The 18307-nt window shown below is 35.3% G+C and overlaps 1 protein-coding gene across 1 annotated transcript; it reads right to left on the bottom strand.

Moving 5' to 3' along the window:
- Positions 1-8175: 8175 nt before the first annotated feature.
- LOC112527507 lies at positions 8176-10134 on the bottom strand. The gene is made up of 6 exons (XM_025138192.1): positions 10048-10134; positions 9863-9944; positions 9302-9495; positions 8889-9161; positions 8572-8637; positions 8176-8418 (listed from the first exon to the last, which is right to left on the bottom strand). The coding sequence occupies exons 1-6, from the start codon at positions 10132-10134 to the stop codon at positions 8176-8178; spliced, it is 945 nt and encodes a 314-aa protein (XP_024993960.1).
- Between the last annotated feature and the right edge of the window lie 8173 nt (positions 10135-18307).

Raw genomic sequence — 18307 nt, 5'->3', positions numbered from 1 at the left:
TCTTCATCACTTATTGTTTTTCATTACTTTTTACATTTTGCATTATGGGTTCTAACAAAAAGATAAAATAAAATAAAAGGTTTAATATTTAAGGGCAAAATTGACAAACCATTGTTCGTCTCATTTTTGGAAAYTGATTTCATCAATAAAAATATTTTGGAAACTGTATCTCATTTTTTCGTTAGTGAAATTTGTTTCATTGTTCGTCTATATAATGAAATTTGAGCCATATATGGTTCAGTCAATGGAACATTTTCCAAAAATCTGAATAACATGTTTTCTTTAGTGAAATTCGTTTCATCATTGAAGTTGGTTTCATGGACTCCACAATTCCAAAAACTGAATGACATTGTTTCAGCAGTGAAAATTGTTGAAATATTTTCTAACCAAAATGTAATCAATTTCATGGTTTATAACCAAGATGAACTCGGTTTTACATATGAAACTAAATATTGTTCAGTCAATGAAACACTTCAAGAACTGAATAATAATATTTCATTCATTTTTAAATTTGTTTCATGTTTTCTAACCAAAATGGAATCGGTTTCATGGTTTATAGCCAAGATGAAATTGGTTTTATTAATGAAACCAAATATGGTTCAGTCAATGAAACATTTCAAGACCTGAATACTATTATTTCATTAATGAAAGTAGTTTCATGGTTCATAACCAAAATGAAATTAGTTTCATTTTTAAAACATTTTGAAAACTGTATAACGTGGTTTCACCAATCACATTTGTTTTACGAATGAAAACAAAACAATATATGAAACCGTTTCACTGTTTCTTGAATGAATTCATGAGACTCCTTGTCACATTGAATGAAAGATGAACCCTTTGACATGGTGTTGTGAACCATATATAAGAGTATTTCATTTATAGTTATTGAAACATTATTAGACTGTTAATTATTTATAATCAAACTGATTTTAGGAGTATAATTTAATAAAAGAATATAAACTATTAATGRTAATAATTRTATATTAAAATAAATTGATTTACAGHTTYCATAAAAACARTTACTATATTTAATTTTCCATATTTAAAAACAATTAAAACATTACCAAGATTAACCATTACAAAGTAAAATGACATTTATACATTTATTCATTAAAAATAAAGACAAAAACATGGAATTTTTCTGTTGGTTGAAATTGGTTTCTATAGTTTGTATGAAATAGGCGGTTTGCAATCTAACCCCCCCCCCCTCTCTCTCTCTCTCTATATATATATATATATATACATATATATATATATATACATAAGGGAGCGATATTTTACAAACCAAGCCATTTGTACAAACCATGAAAACCGTCGATTTTATTGTGTATTATAGATTTATAGTGATTTTTTTAATTGTTTAATATGATGAAATTGTTTCAAATAATTCATTGCATATAATTACGGACATTATCATCTTCATTCTATTAATTTTAATAAACAAATGTCATCAAAATGAGAAATACATTAAACAATTTAATTTTTACATAGAAACAAAAGTATATGAAACATTTTCATCATTAAATGAGTTATTTGAGACAATCTCATCATATTAAACAATTTCACGAAAATTTTCACTAAAATAAACAATAAAGTCGACAGTTTTCATAATTTATATAAATAGTTTGGTTTGCATTTTATCTTTCCTGTACACATATATACAGAACATAAACAATGAGAACATATCCGACTAACAAACTTTGCTTACGTGAACTAACCAAACAACCGGTTAATTGAATATTAATTGATCCAACTAACTCTAAGAAAATGTTCCAAAATAAATTTGCCCAAATATATATACCTAAATGGAAGTTATAGAATAATTTCGTAATTTTAATTCACAATTACATTAGTGATTTTGTTACCTGCTTTTACTTCTACGATTTACCATATTCATCTCACTACAACAAAATCAGGTTTATAAGGCACTATTAATTTCTAAGTGTCCTAATAGACTTTTTTATATGACTTAGTTTATAGGACCAAAAAAACAAAGTGTCCTATCTAAAGATGTTGTAATAAGTTTATATGACGTTTTTTGATGTTGTAATAATTTTTTTAAGACACTTTTAATATAAAGCGTCTCATTAATAACTTTATAGAACACTATTTAAAAAATTGTCCTATTAAAAACAAATGCCCTATAAAAAATTGAGTTTGTAGGATACTTTCTCAAAAGTGTCCTATAAAGTTGTTAATGCGACACTTTTTATTAAAAATGTCCTAAAAAACTTGTTAAGATGCCTAAAAGCGTCATATAAACTTATTACAACACCTTTAGATATGACACTTTGTTTTTTTGGTCATATAAACTAAGTCATATAAAAAAGTCTATTAGGACACTTAGAAATTAAGAGTGCCCTATAAACCTGATTTTGTTGTAATGTCTTTTATCAATTCCTTAAGTATTTCACTACAACAAAATCGGGTTTATAGAACACTCCCAAATATGAAGCGTTCTAATAGACCTCTTTATAGAACTTAGTTTATAGGACCAAAAAAAATGTCTTATCTAAAGGTGTTGTAATAAGTTTATATGATATTTTTTGATGTCGTAATAAGTTTTTTATGACACTTTTAATATAAAACGTCTCATTATCAACTTTATAGAATATTATTTGGAAAACTGTTCTATAAAAACAAGTGTCCTATAAAAAATTGAGTTTATAGGACAATTTCTCAAAAGTGTCCTATAAAGTTGCTAATGTGACATCTTGTATTAAAAATGTTCTCAAAAATTTGTTAAGACACCCAAAAACATCGTATAAACTTATTACAACATCTTTAGATAAGACATATTTATATTTTGATCATATAAATTAAGTCCTAAAAAACGGTCTATTGGGACACTTAGAGATTGTGGACGTCCTATAAATCCAGTTTTGTTGTAGTATTTGTAGCAATATCATTTAAAAACATCTTTATATAACTATTTTTTTTTAGAATTGGATCATTGACATTTTGTTTTGACTGCAAAATAATTGATCCACTTTCTGATGACGTATATATTTTCACACTGTGAATCATTATCAACATGGTTATAATTTTACGATTCACATTGTGATTGTTTACCAAGTTAATGTTGACGTATATTGTTTCACATTTTGAATCGTTACCAACATGTTTATTACATGTGTGACTCACAATGTGATCACTTACAATGCTATTGCTGATGAATATATTTCATATTGTGAATCGTTTACCCACGTGGTATGGACAAGATTGAATAAGTTTTATAAAGCATGTCCTATGCTATGTCGTGATAAACTCAGTAGCTACAATTGTTATGTACGTCTGAAATTGAACCATTGACAGATCGGATATTCCACCACATCCACCAAGGAACTCAACCATTATACCACAACCCTTATGGTTGATAAAAAGTTTCTTCATGTTGTTGTATATTTCAATCTTCACTTTGTGTCTATTAAAATAGGGTAGTTTACAAGATTATTAATTTAATTGCAAGTTGCTCTTTAACTATTATTTAAATATGTTCACTATAACAGTAGTCGACAAAAATATATGTTAACAAATATGATTTAGACCTCATAGTTTTCATAAAGTAATAGTTGTGTATTCGTGCAATGCGACGGGAGCCGTAAATTTTAACGTTTTTGAAGTTTCACTGGTTTTATTAGAGAAGATTTAACGATGATATAAGTTACACTTGGTCGTTACATATTAATACAATTTGAATAAATAAGAGTTATGGTTCCAATTACAGTCTATCGGTGAAATTTTTTTATGACAGTTTAAAATCCAATATATTTAAATCCAACATATTTAAACAACTATATAAATGTGTTCGATTTAAACCAAGAACAAAGAATCAAGAGATCGAGAGCGAAACCGAGAGTTTTCTAGAGCAACTGAATGAGAGAACTTTTAATAACTCATGATGCATATCAGTTTGAATCTCACATTGAGGGATGGAAAGAAGATATAGAGGTATGAAAGGATGAAAACATGAATGAAGGTATCAAAAGTATCTTGGGAACATGAAAAGAAAATGTAATAATGTGCATTGATAACTTGTATCACTCCACAAAATTGAGTTTATTGGACACCCTCAATCTCTAAGTGTCCTAATAGACCACTTTATAGGATCAAAATATAAAACGTTCTATCTAAAGGTGTTGTAATAAGTTTATATGAAGTTTTTGGGCGTCTTAACAAGTTTTTTAGGACATTTTTAATACAAAGTGTCGTATTAGCAACTTTATAGGACACTTTTGAGAAAATGTCTTATGAACTCAACTTTTTATAAGACATTTGTTTTTATAGGACAGTTTTTCAAATAGTGTCCTATAAATTTGCTAATGTGACGCTTTATATTAAAAGTGTCCTAAAAACTTATTACAACGTCAAAAAATGTCATATAAACTTATTATAACGCCTTTAGATAGGACGCTTTATTTTTTTTGTCCTATAAACTAAGTCTTATAAAGAGGTCTATGGACACTTAGAAATTGAGAGTGTCCTATAAACCCGATTTTGTTGTAGTGTATTATATGTTATTTTAATTGTAGATTAAAAGATTTTAAGACTGAATATATAAAATAATAGTAATTAATGTATTATGAGTTACTTTTAAGACTTTGTACATAAATATATAGTACTTTGTGGATTAAAAATTGTTTTTAAGATTCGTATGACTATGTCTTTCTTCTCTCTCTATATACGTGTTTATTTGTTTTATTCAACATTAATTCTAGTATTTTATGAAGAGAGAATGACATATATATATATATATATATATATATATATAACAATGTCACCATCAAAGAGTATACTATGTCAGCTTAATTCTCATTCAACAATGACACGCATACATTGTTACATATACAATTATGGGTTAAAATCCAAAGGTAATTCTAAAATATGATTTCTATTACAATATATTCATTTTTTTAATTCTAAAATATGATTTCTATTACAATATATTCATTTTTTTAATTCTAAAATCGCATGAAGACAACATCAAACTTTTGATTCATGAACTTCAAAAACGACGTGCCATCGAATTATGACCATGAAAATAATGTCCATATAATATTGTATACAAAGCAAACAAAGTTTGCGATCCACTACAACAAAATTGGGTTTATATGACCAAAATATAAAGTGTCATATCTAAAGGTATTGCAATAAGTTTATATGACCTTTTTGTGCATCTTAACAAGCTTTTTAGGACATTTTTAATACAAAGTGTTGCATTAGCAACTTTATAGAATACTTTTCAGAAAGTGTCTTATATATAAACTCAATTTTTTTATAGGACACTTGTTTTTATAGGACGGTTTTTCAAATAGTGTCCTATAAAAGTTGATAATGAGACATTTTATATTAAAAGTGTCCTAAAAAACTTATTACGACGTCAAAAGACGTCATATAAACCTATTACAACACCTTTAGATATGACATTTTATTTTTTTGTTTCTATAAACTAAGTCCTATAGAGAGGTCTATTAGGACACTTAGAATTTGAGATCGTCGTATAAACCCGATTTTGTTGTGTGTATTAGGGGAGAGAGAAGGAGTATGAACAGAGGGAAGGGATGAATTCTTAGTGATTGATTAAAGGGAAATGGTACAAAAACACTAATGTACCCGTAGTTTTAATACACCCACTCAAGATGGACGTGCACAATAAATGTCGTGTTAACGCAATCTAGGACATAAGATCTCATCTTGGAAGTAGGCAATGGTTTTGTAAGTAAATCTGCAAGTTGGAGATGACTTCTGACGAACATGGACTTGATTGTCTTGTCTATAATGACAATCAGTCTCGATGTGTTTAGTACATTCATGGAACGTGGGATTGGATGCAAGATCAACAGGAAATTTATTGTAGCAAAACAGTAAATTCGGATCAGTAGGAATAACATTAAGATCACACAATGGTTGCTTTGACCAAAGTAATTCTATGGTTATTATTGCCATAGCTCGATTCCGTTTCTGTTAATGACCGGGAGACAACAAATTCTATGTTAATTTCCAAGATATTAATGAATCGCACACGAACACACAAAAACCAGTTGTTGATCATCGCGTGTCGTTGCACATGCCATAGCCAGAATCGCAAAAAACCTCGAATCTGCGTAGAGGATCGAGTAGATAAAAATATCCCTTGACCAAGTTGTTTTATATATCTCAACCAACGTATGGAACTCTTTCAACGGGTTACTCCAGGCGAGGACATGAATTGAGTGAGCTTATTTACGATAAAGCAAGTATCCAGTTGTGTAAAGGTTAAATATAGAAGTCGTCCAACAAGCCTCCTATACTGAAATGGATCTAGATAGGAATCACCATTATTCAATGAATGTTGCAGATGAGGATCCATAGGAGTATCATCTGGCTTGAGGCTAACAAACAGGTATCCTCTAATAATTTCATGGCATATTGACGTTGAGTTTCGAAAATTACCTTTGTTGTAACACCTGGAATTTTTGCAAGTGAAATTGCATTGTTTGCCTTTAAAATAGTTGCTTTATAGTACCTTAGAAGTTAGCAAAAGTTTGGGTATCTTTTTAGAAAAAATTGTCTTTTGGGTTGTTAGGAAGAATAACCTCGGTACATTGAGGGCGATAGTGTCCGACGTTGGTGCCACATGCGACAAGAGCGGGCAGGTCGCAAGAATCGTCAAATTGGAAAGGGACTCTTGGTACACTTCGCGCAATATGCGGGGGCACTATCGCATGTCAGGATCTCAGGGTAGGGGCAGCCGGTTAAAATCCGATTTTCTACTCTTTGAGCCATTATTTCTCATACCGACCTCTCTTCTCCTTCATTAACTCCATTATGGTTTCAACCTGAAGTCGAAGATTGTTCTTTTTTCAAGCATTTATTAGCTTTCAAGTGTAAGATTTCAAGTGGTGATCAAAGCTTCAAGTCAGCCTCTTCATATTTAGGATTTTCATCAAGTTTATAGGTTTTATCTAAAACCTATCAAGTGAGTTTATTCTAATTCTTTTAGACATTATACATGTCAAAATGCTTTGTTTTAATATCTTAAAATGTTCCTCCTAATATATCTTATATATCGGTTTATTTTGCGCATTTTGGGAGATTTGGAGTTTTGATCCCTTTTGTTTGAAAATAAAGGGATCTTCAATATATGTTTTATAAAAGTATATTTTAAACACATAAATGTTATTTTGAGGCATGAGTATTATGAACAATGAGTACTCTTGATATTTACATGTTTTGGGAAATTTCATGAAAATGGGTGTATTTGAATAAGAAGTCTTCTTACTTATAAATCTAGGTTATTTTTTTTTTGAAAAGAGAAAACTTCCTGGCAAATATATAAAGGCAAAGGAAACCAAACAACAAGATCAAACATCTAAGTCACCAAGCAGAAAAACAATAATACAGACTAGCTAGAAGACAACACCATACCAAGCCACCAGAAGCCGAAGCCAAAAGGTACACAATGAAATATAAAGGAAAACCATGCAAAAGAAGATGCACAAAACTAGACTCCACCAAAACCAAAGGAGAAACTGCAACAGCACCAAGAAATCAAAGACCTCCATCAAGGGCATGAATGCTGATTCTTCTATTAGCTCTCCACGCCATCCTTTCCAAAACCACACTTCTAATCTCCTTAGCAAGTTGATTCTTCGTCCTTCTTTGCTCTGCAAAAAGTCTTCTATTCCTTTCTTGCCAAATGTAGTAAACAGAAGCCGCAAAGCCTAACTTTTGCATAAGAGATCATCGCTTTCCTTGTCCACTAACAATCACCAAAAAGATTCCTCCATAAGAATCCCCAACGCCCAACATACCAACATCCTCCTTAACAGCCGCCCAAGCCTCCACATAATATCTACATTCAAAAATTGAATGACTATGGGAATCTATGCAAGATTTACATAAGGAACAAAGAAGGTCCGGGGGATCATGTTTCCAATCTTTCATTCGGTCTTGAGTTGGAAATCGTCTCCTACAGGCTAACCAAAGACAGAATGCATGCTTCGGAATGTGTAATGAGAACCAAACAATGCGATGCCAAGGGACAACTGTTTGAACATCATCCATAGAACTGTATGCCTCCTTAACTAAGAAGCCAACAACTTTATAATGCACATTCCTCCACAAAACATTATCTCGAGTATTATAGGAAAGCACCGGCACTGTACAATTCGAAAGCCATGAAGCTCTTTGAATCTAAGTCTCCAGCCAATTATCATCCAATTGATTTACAACATCATACACAGTGGAGAGCGAATTGAAGCCACTAGCATGCATTAAACGATAACAAAGGAAGTTTGCCAACGTACCATTAGGAAGCCACTTATCCTCCCAAGCATTCGTGGACATACCATCCCCAATCTGAATAACAAATAGCGATCGTAAATGGTCCCAAATATCCAGCAGCTTATGCCAAACCCAAGACGTATTTGAGTTCTTCTGAACACTCAAAAAAGGGCTATAGTTCAGCCGAAACTCATAAATCCAAGAGACCCACAACGATTTCCTTCTTTGTAAAATATCCTAAACATGTGAAGCTAATAAACTTCTATTCCAAACAGTCAACTGCTTAATACTAAGACAACCATTCACCTTCAGTTTACAGACCTCATCCCACACTACTTCCTTGTGACCATAAGAAATCACGGAAGAGAGACTCTATTTCATGAAGAACATAAGAAGGCATAGAAAATACCGATTTATATCATACTATATGAACAGTAAGAATTAATAGTCTTAACATCCAACAAATTTGTAAAGATTGAAGAACCTACCTTATAAACTGACAACGACCACCAAAAGAGAGAAATTTCGCCTTCCAATTTTGAATCCGAAATTTGACTTTGGTATTAAGAACACCAAAGTCATTCACTTTTAGACGCACTAGGGAGAGGGGAACGCCCAAATACCGAATAGGAAAGGTAGCCTCCATAAAAAGGTAAACAACCTAGAATATCATATTTAGTTTCTGGAACATTAGCAAAGAATATTGCACTTTTGGCAAGGCTAGGAGACAAACCCGATCTTCTCTTAAACATATCTAGGGCCTTTTTCAGAACTTCTACCGAAGCCACATCACCTCGCGTAAAAACAAATAAGTCATCAGCGAAACAAAGATGAGTAAGCATCAAAGAATGGCATCCTTTATGATACCCAAAAGAATCAGCCTCCGAGATACATTTCTGAAGGATCATGGTGAAACCCTCCATTACACTCATGAAAAGGTAAGGGGATAAAAGATCATCTTGTCGAATACCCTACCACCCTTAAAGAATCCCTAAGAGGTTCAGTTCAGCATAACCGAATAAGAAGGGTTACTCACCATTTCTCCAATCCACCTCACCATGACTGGATGAAAACCCATTCCAGCTAACATATTTTGCAGAAAATGCCAATCCACTGTATCATAGGATTTTTGCACATCAATCTTGAAAGCACACCGAGGAGAACCTTCATTCCTTTTATAGCCCGAAACAAGCTCATGAGCCATAAGAATATTGTCCGTAATTCTACGACCTAGAATGAACGCATATTGGTTTGAACTTACCAACCTATCCGAAAACTCCTTGATCCTTTCAGCTACAATTTTGCTTATGCACTTATACATAACCGTACATCAAGCAATAAACCTATAGTCTGTCACTTTAGAAGCATTTGGGGTTTTGGGAATAAGGCACAGTAACGTATGATTCAGTTCACAAGGAAGAAACCCACGATAGAAAAAATTGTGAACAACTAAGGTAACATCACCTCCCACTATGTCCCAAGCCGCTTTAAAGAAACAAGCTGAATACCCATATGATCGCAGGGCTCTGTCATTTCCAATTGCAAACATGGCCTTCTTTATCTTCTCATTATAAATAGGCCTGATCATATGGTTTGCCTCCCGCAATGGACAATCGTCTAGTGAACATCTCCTCTGGCATAAAAGGATCAACAACAGCATCTTGGACCCCAAGAATGGTCTGAAAATGAGAGAAAAACATTCAGCAAATCTTCACCATGCACATAGTTTCCATCAGAATCCATAACCGAAGAAATCTTCTAGAAATGATGTTTCTCCCTCACCATAAGATCGAAGTATCTAGTATTAGCATCCCCTTCATTCAACCATCTCACTTTAGCCCGTTGCTTATAGAAGTTCTCCTCATCCATTGTCGCTTGTTGAAAAGCCAATAACACATAGGTAAGATCTTCTTTAATTAGAATATTTGATGAGTCCCATCAAAAGCATTTTGGGTTGCCTTCAACTCCTCCCGCAAATCCACAACATGTTTTGGGATACTCTCATACGGAGCATGCAACTGAGGCAAAGGCTTTTTCAATAACTTCAACCGAGAAGTCACTTTAAAAGCAAAAGAGCCAACAACTTGCACAGATCACACATCTTTCACAGCTTGCAAAAAAAGAGGGTGATTAACAAGAAAGTTGTCAAATTTAAAACCCCAATTCCGCTTCAGAACTCCCCCTTTGAAAGAAAGGACGTCCGATGCATGATCATACATACCCCTCGGATGAAAGCACATGCCAACATCATGGGAGAGAGATGTGAACTCCATATGAGCAAGAACCCAGTCAAGCTTTCGAAGAAGGCCGCCATCAGCATTTGGCTTTTGGCAACAAGTATATTGGACCCCCGTGTAACGAACATCAAAAACTTCAATATCCTCCACATAAGCGTGAAACTCAAGCATATCTATCGACCTTCTAGTTGAACCACCATAACTTTCATGAGAGAAAAGAATATAATTAAAGTCTCCCATGATCACCCATTTTTTATCCGTGGAGAAAACCTTGAATTTTCGCAACCTCGACCAAAGTTCACGTCTAGTAGCAGTTTGATTAGCACCATAAACCACTGACAAGAATAGAAGTTCTGACATCCCTCTAATATGGACTTCACAATGTATAAATTATGCATGCATTTCAATCAAAACCACGTCCATAACATTTGCATCCCAAGACAAATTAATACGAGTACCGAGAGGAGAATGTAATTGATTAGACACCCAATCCCACTGACCAAACAAACGACCACGAATGTTAGATAACACAGAAGCATTAAGATGCGTTCCAATGACGACACAAAGACGTAAATCATGACAATGAATAAAGTTTTTACCCTCCCTCAGTTTAATAGGAAATTCAACCCCCTAACATTCCAAAAAGCGAACTTAGTCATTATGAACCTTACCCGCCTCGTTAGCCGCCAACTGTGTCTCCGGTACACCATAAGACGCCTCTACCTACTCTAAATCATCATCTGAATCCATGTCTTCTCTTTTTGAATCCGATAAAAGAGCAAATATGTTATTAACAAATGAAGGTGGCAACGGGGACCCCCTATGAGCCTTATTAAACTTATGAAAAGATTTCACAACTGCAGACAGAAGAGGAGTCCCTTGTAATGATTTAATGAGAAGAGACAAGTCACCACCACAACCAATCCCCCAAATCTGAAGGTTTCTCCTTATGGTCTTCCACAACCAACTCCGGTTCTTTAGATGAGCCACCACTCAATAAATCCACCGCCTCTTTCTTGAACCATTGGATGTCGTATGCTTTTGGCAGTAAACTTGCTTCCTAGCTGGCTGACCAATCATGGCCGAATCACCCAAAGAAGATTCTCGACCAGATTTGGGAATAGATTTATGCTTCTTTTTACACGTAACCTTAGTAAAGCCATCATAATAAGTAGAGTCTCTAACCCCCTTGCCCTTATCTTAAGAAGACTGATTTTGAGTAGAACCAACCGTAGAACAGGAGGACCGTTTATGACCAAACACCAAACAGTGACCATATTACATTGGTTCCCAAATATACTCCACCCTTACCTTGACAAGACCATCCTCACCACCATGGATATTAGGTACAACCATATCTAGTGCATGCTTTAGATCACCTAATGCCTAAACATCAAATAAGATCTTTGCAAAACCCTGTCTACCCCATGCATTATCAGATATAGAAGTAGTACAGGCATCCATTCTCTTAGGAATCCCAAGATCACCACCAATAAGTCCAATCCCTCTCTGTTAAATTCCACAAGAGGGATATCATGCAGCTTAACCCATAAAGGACATGTAGAATGTTCAGGTTTCACTAGCCCCTGTAGAGGGTCCCACAGGTAGACAAAAAGGGGGACACCATTAACCATTAAAGGGCTAGATTCAACCACCTACAAACTCCTCCCTTCATCATTAAAACGAAAGAAGAAAAAGCCCTTCTCATTCATCATTGTCTCACGAAATCCATACTTTCCCCGAGTTGCCTTAGCAACTCTCTGAACAATGGGGAAAGGAACACAGGGACCTAAAAATTACCCATACATCATAGTATGGGATGTTTTCAAAGCTGACTTTGCCATTTCAACCCAAATAGGGATACACGACATACCTTTATCACCTAAAGGAAAGAAGTCCATATCACTTTTTGGTTCAGAAGTATTCCCTTTCCCCACCGATGCAAAGTCAGAATACGTTCCATCTAAGAAACTTTTCCAAACTGAAGTGGATTAACACCCACCCCCAGAGCACCACTAGGACGTTTAAACACCGAAATCCTATCACCCTTCGCATGCATGATTCCCTCGGTGGGAAATCTAGACGTGTGCATGGTATTCTTATTTCCATGCACTACCCCTTCATCCCTCGACATTCCTTCATTTGACCTACCCACACTTTCCTCTGATAAAGTTTCACTCATTCCAAATGCCTAGAAACAACTAGATCGGAATGTGAAGTCAGGTTGCTGAAATCCTTCTCAAGAGGGGCCCTTGGAAGTAACGAAGACCTAGGCGAACTGAGGTGCTATAACACTCCTTGGGAGACTTAAGTTGGACAACGAAGACCACGAAAACACACACTCCAACCTAGATGCAGGGCACCAAAAAACCACGCAATACACACACAAGCTAAAAGGACCAGCTAAAGGTGTGATTATGACGCAGCCAAGAGAGGCTAAAAAACTGAAAAGAAAACAACAAACAATAAGGAGGAAACCAATAGTAGCAAGCAATAAGGAGGAAACCAATAGCAGCAAGCAATAAGGATGAAACCAATAGCAATAAGCAAAAGCCAACAACAGCGAAGGGGGGAGCGTTCCGCCTTAGAGTGAAGCACCCGCGCGAGATTTCCGGAAGTCCACAGAAAAATTATTGCTAATTGCCCGAAAAAAAGCGGATATAGTCGAATGGTGACTTACTGACGGGAATAAAACAACACCAAATAGAGCAAAGACCACACAACAATAACAAGCTTGTTGCCGATCAGATCTGGAGGTCACGATTAGCCAATTAAATAGCATAAACTAGCACCAAGCTTGTAGAAAATAACCAGATCTGATTGATTAAGCAAACACAGCCCTAAAGATAGCAGAAAACAAAGCCAACAGCACCAACCACTAGCCATGGAAACTCATAATCTCCCCTGTCATCGTAGATGTATTTTGGACCTTAATTGTTTTGAGTTTTTTACATTATTCATAAATGTTTGTTCTCACAATGCGTTACACCTAACACTTTTCTTAAAGACATGTATATCAGGTTCTCTTAGTGGTGGTGGGGCTCTAAAGTCTTAAGTGAAGGGTATGGATGCTTGTAGAGGCATTTTTTGGTTACTAACTATTAGCCATTTGGCATTATTGACGAACAATATTCTTTTGAAGACGATAGTGACACCAATCCATAATCTAAACTTTGTGTAGTTTAGATTAGTAAGTTCTTATTTATTGTGTTAATATTTTGGGTTGTAAATGCTATACTTCTCTCCTCTTTTGGGGAATTTTATGTCATAGGCTCTATATTTATATCAATTGTTGGTTTAAATTTATTCTATTAATATAGGGTGTTGTAAGTTCATATCAGAGTTCTATTTAAATGAACTAGGTATGAACTTAAGATGACTAGACGTAAGCTGAGACTTTAAGTATTGATTTGTGAGATGTGGGTAGGACTCTTAAGATAGGAGAGTTATAGAATCGACGAAAATGCACTAATTATGAATTGTAATGATGGTAATGAGGATTCTTATATATATAGTATATTCAAAGTTTCATGTAGCTAATGCTATTTTGAGTATATTGTTATGTGAGCATGCTTGTCTTACTATTGAGATGGTCGATGAATGTAATAGAACGTTTCAATTGTAGATCTTGTGTTGGTTTAATCTCATGTTCTTGTTCCTTTCCTTAGCAACATAAGATGGTTAACATGCAGAGTAGACTGCTAAGCAATGTTGACAGCAAGGAAGACAATTGGACGACTCTAGGGCAACCTAGAGGGGCCGGTAGCATGCAACTCCATCCAATTTTTGCCCATGCTTCACGGAAGAGTTGATATCATGCCATAAGTAAGTTTCGCCACCAATACTTCGGTCATTGATGAGGTAGACCTTCAATCTGTGATTATGGCAAGTGTTATGTAGATGGTGATTTCGACAATGGGAAAACACATGAATCATTTATGAAGTTACTTGTGGATTAGGATGCAAGTAATCGGAGGAGTGAAACTGTTGCTGAATATGCCTTAGGAGGTTCCAGAGGAAATGGGGTTGTGGTCGGTACCGAAGAGAAAGTGGTTGTCGACATGCGACATGGAGAGAAGAATTGTACAAAGAAGACTTCTCCATGTAGCAAGTCGCCTATGTTTTGGGAACTGAAAATCCAGTTGTGTGTATGAAATGGATACAAAAGACGGAGCAAGCTTCTGACTCTAGTGAGTGTGGTCGACAAGTATGAAGAAATCTCAAGTGTTGGTCGATAAGAAACTCTTTCATCAAGAAATGAGAAGCACTACTCTGAGGAACCAGAGGCTCTGCCTTTACTTCTGGTCTCACTTTTGACTTTCCTTTTTTGGCCTATAAATATGAGCTATTAGTTCATTTAACAAGAATTGTAACAACAATATTCAGATTTCTTGTACTTCATGATCCTTACAATCAATCAAATGTAATCTGAATTCAATCAATGGACAAGATAACTATGATGACATATCAAAAACATTTATGATCTTATTCTTTTTGTTTATCTTATATTGCTTTACCCTATTTAGATCAATTACTGCTTCCGCATCAATATTTGTGTATTTGATCTAAATTGAGAAATCTGGAACCAACTTTTGGTATTAGAGCATATTGGTTATTGATAATCAAACGATCGATTCACTCACTTTGTAGAATTTGTTTTATCAAACTTTCGATATTTTCTCTAAATCTGAAATTCTTGTGTTTAAAAACCTTGTTTCACAGTTTTCTGCTACATATCTAAAGTCTCTATGACTGGTGCTTATTCAAGTTTTGAAGAAGAAATTACCATTTATTGATTGTTCTTAATGGAAAATGAAAAATGGAATTTCAGCCTATAGTATTGAATCTCTCACAAAACCTCCTACTCTTCAAAGAGACGCGTAACACCCCAAGATCCACATTTGCATATAACCATGTATTTCATAAAACGAAAAACTCAATAGTACACATTCGGTCACAACAAGTACAAGAAGCTATATTACAAAAATAACAACCATATATTTCCGTAACATTCTTGTACGTAACTTGCATATATAACAAGTATTCCAAAACCAACAGATAACATGCTCTTCTTCATAATCCATGTAGGAACAAAAAGAAAATTCACATTTTCCCCTTTCCTTTATCCCTTGATAATACCTGACCTGCAATGCACATTTTTGAAATACAGAATGAGCATTAGACGTTGAGGTCTAATGAGAAATCCTTTTTCTAATGCAAATACAGGGTGAAAATCACCAAAACCTTTTAAAAACTCTTATTTGTAATTATACAAATATATATTACTTTTTTAATAAAACATAACTCAAATATCACATTCAAATATCCAATATCTTGGAAATTATCTCATAATAGAATATATTGCATCAAATATGGATTTATAAAACTTCCTCGCTGTACCTAGAGCATGACCACTTAGTTCCTCGCATTACACTATGCGAGATTCTCAAATTACTCGCATCATTCTGTGCGGGATCACCCAGAGCTCCTCTGGCTCTTAAGGACCAAAGCTCCTTTGGCCCTTAAGGACCAGAGCTCCTCTGGTCCACCAACCAAAACAAAACCAACTAAAACAAGGCCACTAAAGGTTAACTTGAAGTCTGGGTCAACTCAAAATAATATTAACAAAAGACATTATCAGCTAGTGCTTCTGGTCATCGAGTAGAAGTAAAAGGAATCCAAAGGCAAGCCAACCAGAGCCCTTCTGGACGACCAGAGCCTCTGGTCTTACCAACCAGAGCTTCTAGTTTCAAACTTTTAAGACCAATTAAAGATGCATGACCAATCATAGGCTCTATGGACGACCATAGCCTCTTTTCTGTCTAATGAGAGCTTATGGAAAAATAAGAAAATGCGTTATACATGTAACAAATAGATTTTAAGCATAACCAGAGGCTCTCTGGTTAAACATGATGGTCACTAGAGCCTCTCTGGTCCTCTACCAAAGGGTTGAAATATTTTCTCAAGAACAACAAAATAAGTAGAAACAATCCACCCAGAGGCCAAGCCTAACAGAGGCCCTCTAGAGCCCCTTCTAGTTGAATTATGCTCTAAGCTCTAAATGCCAATATATAAACGAAGTTGAAAATGGTTAAGTCCAAAAGGTTTTGGTTATAAAAATTATGCTTGGAACTAAGAGCTTGGATACAGAGCTCCAACACCGCTTATATACACAGCTTGAACACATAGCTTGGACATAGAACTTGGACATACAAATCAATTTCCAAAATACAGAGTCTCTGTATAGTATATTTACTCTTGAAAGCAAAGTCGATAAAGCACAGGCTCATCTTACCAAGTGTGGTGAGATGTTGCAGCAGATACTGGATCTTCTAAAATGTTCAGTGCCAGTTCGAGCACCTTCCTTCAAAGTTGAGTATCGCCTATTGTTGGATCAAGTGCTCGAACTTGGTCTTCTTCAAGCTCAATCTCTCGCCGAGCTTGAACAACGAATAGATATCGTTACTATATGTCTTGATGACCTCACCTCTCATCTTACTGATGAAAAAGAGGGGGAAAAAGACTTAGCTACTGTTGTCCCTACAACACCAGCTGATGTTGATGCTCAAGTTGGAAGAGTTGAAGTAAATGAAGCTGATGCTATCACTTCCCATGAAGCTGAAGTTTTTGCTGAAGTTGAGGAAATTGATGATGTCGTCATAGTTGATGCTCAAGATGAAGACCTTCCTATCACCACTGCAACTGATGCTGGTGATAAGGAAGATGAAGATGATGATGATAATGATGATGAAGACGATGATCCTTCTTCATTTCCTGATGCTGGAAAAGATCTTGGTGGTGATGATGATGAAGACGATGATGACGACGACTTCACCATTCAATACCACAACAAACCAATTAGCGCTCTCAAAGGAGTCTCTCTCAGGGATTCATCATCCCATGGGGAGAAGGAGAAGGAAAAATAAAAAGAGACTTTTGCAAAGAACCAGAACACCTCCTCCAAAGACAATGGTGTTATTGAAGAAGGAAATCTGAAAGTTCTCTTCAAATCTGTCAATCCTTAAGAATATATTGAACCCTCCAGGTTTCCCGTCGTCACTTTTCTCTATCAATTCTCTTATACTATTCCTTCTACTACCTGTGGTCGTCTAGAGGAATGGTTACCTGAAAACCCAACTTCTAGTGTTCCTAGCGACCAACAAATCACTCAGCTTAAGGAGTCGCTCGACCAAACTAGAGTAAAAATTCCTCTTCATACCTCTAGTTATGGTGAGTTCGACTTCCTTACAGAAGCTTAAAGACTCGAAGCACTGAAGGATGGGGAAGAACTCCAAATTCAACGACAACAGACGGAAGACAGCCTCAAGCTGGCCAAGTCTCTTGCTTCTCAAGTTCTTCCAAATAAAATCTCTAAAAAAATGGTGAATGTTGTCAAGGCCCAAGCTAAATTGCTCTCGATTGCAGAAGCTGAACGTCAAAAAGCAATGAAGCTGAATGACCGAGACAAGAAATGGAGTGAAGATCGCCTTAACGAAAGAATCAGTCCCCGTCCTATCATTAACGTCACAGTCAGTGGTCATAAGAAAGATGGTGGAATGATTATCTCCATGCATATCTTCAGAGACCACCTTGACTCAGTCATCGAGTACCCTGCCTACCTTGGACGATACGACTACGACGAATGGCTGGAATTCTGCCAAGCCATTCAGCGCTCAAAGTCAAGGCACAAGCCAATAATTGAAGACATCCTCAGCGAGCTGATCAAGAAGATGTCCAAATTTGTTGTTGTACCTACAAAGCCGACATTGAAGAAAGGTGGAAGAAGAAATCCTTCAGATCCTAAT

Source organism: Cynara cardunculus (assembly GCF_001531365.2).
Source record: "Cynara cardunculus var. scolymus isolate 2C chromosome LG 15, CcrdV1, whole genome shotgun sequence".
NCBI classification, from domain to species: Eukaryota; Viridiplantae; Streptophyta; class Magnoliopsida; order Asterales; family Asteraceae; genus Cynara; species Cynara cardunculus.
This window is presented reverse-complemented; position numbering and strand designations above follow the sequence as displayed.

What these genes read in the sequence shown, in the direction of transcription:
- LOC112527507 (XM_025138192.1), bottom strand. Translation starts at nt 10,134, where the DNA reads ATGGATGAGGAGAACTTCTATAAGCAACGGGCTAAAGTGAGATGGTTG. An exon ending in CTAGATACTTCGATCTTATG is followed by an intron (nt 9,945 to 10,047) that starts GTGAGGGAGAAA and finishes TCTCATTTTCAG; the next exon opens with ACCATTCTTGGGGTCCAAGA. An exon ending in ATGAGGTCTGTAAACTGAAG is followed by an intron (nt 8,419 to 8,571) that starts GTGAATGGTTGT and finishes TTGAGTGTTCAG; the next exon opens with AAGAACTCAAATACGTCTTG.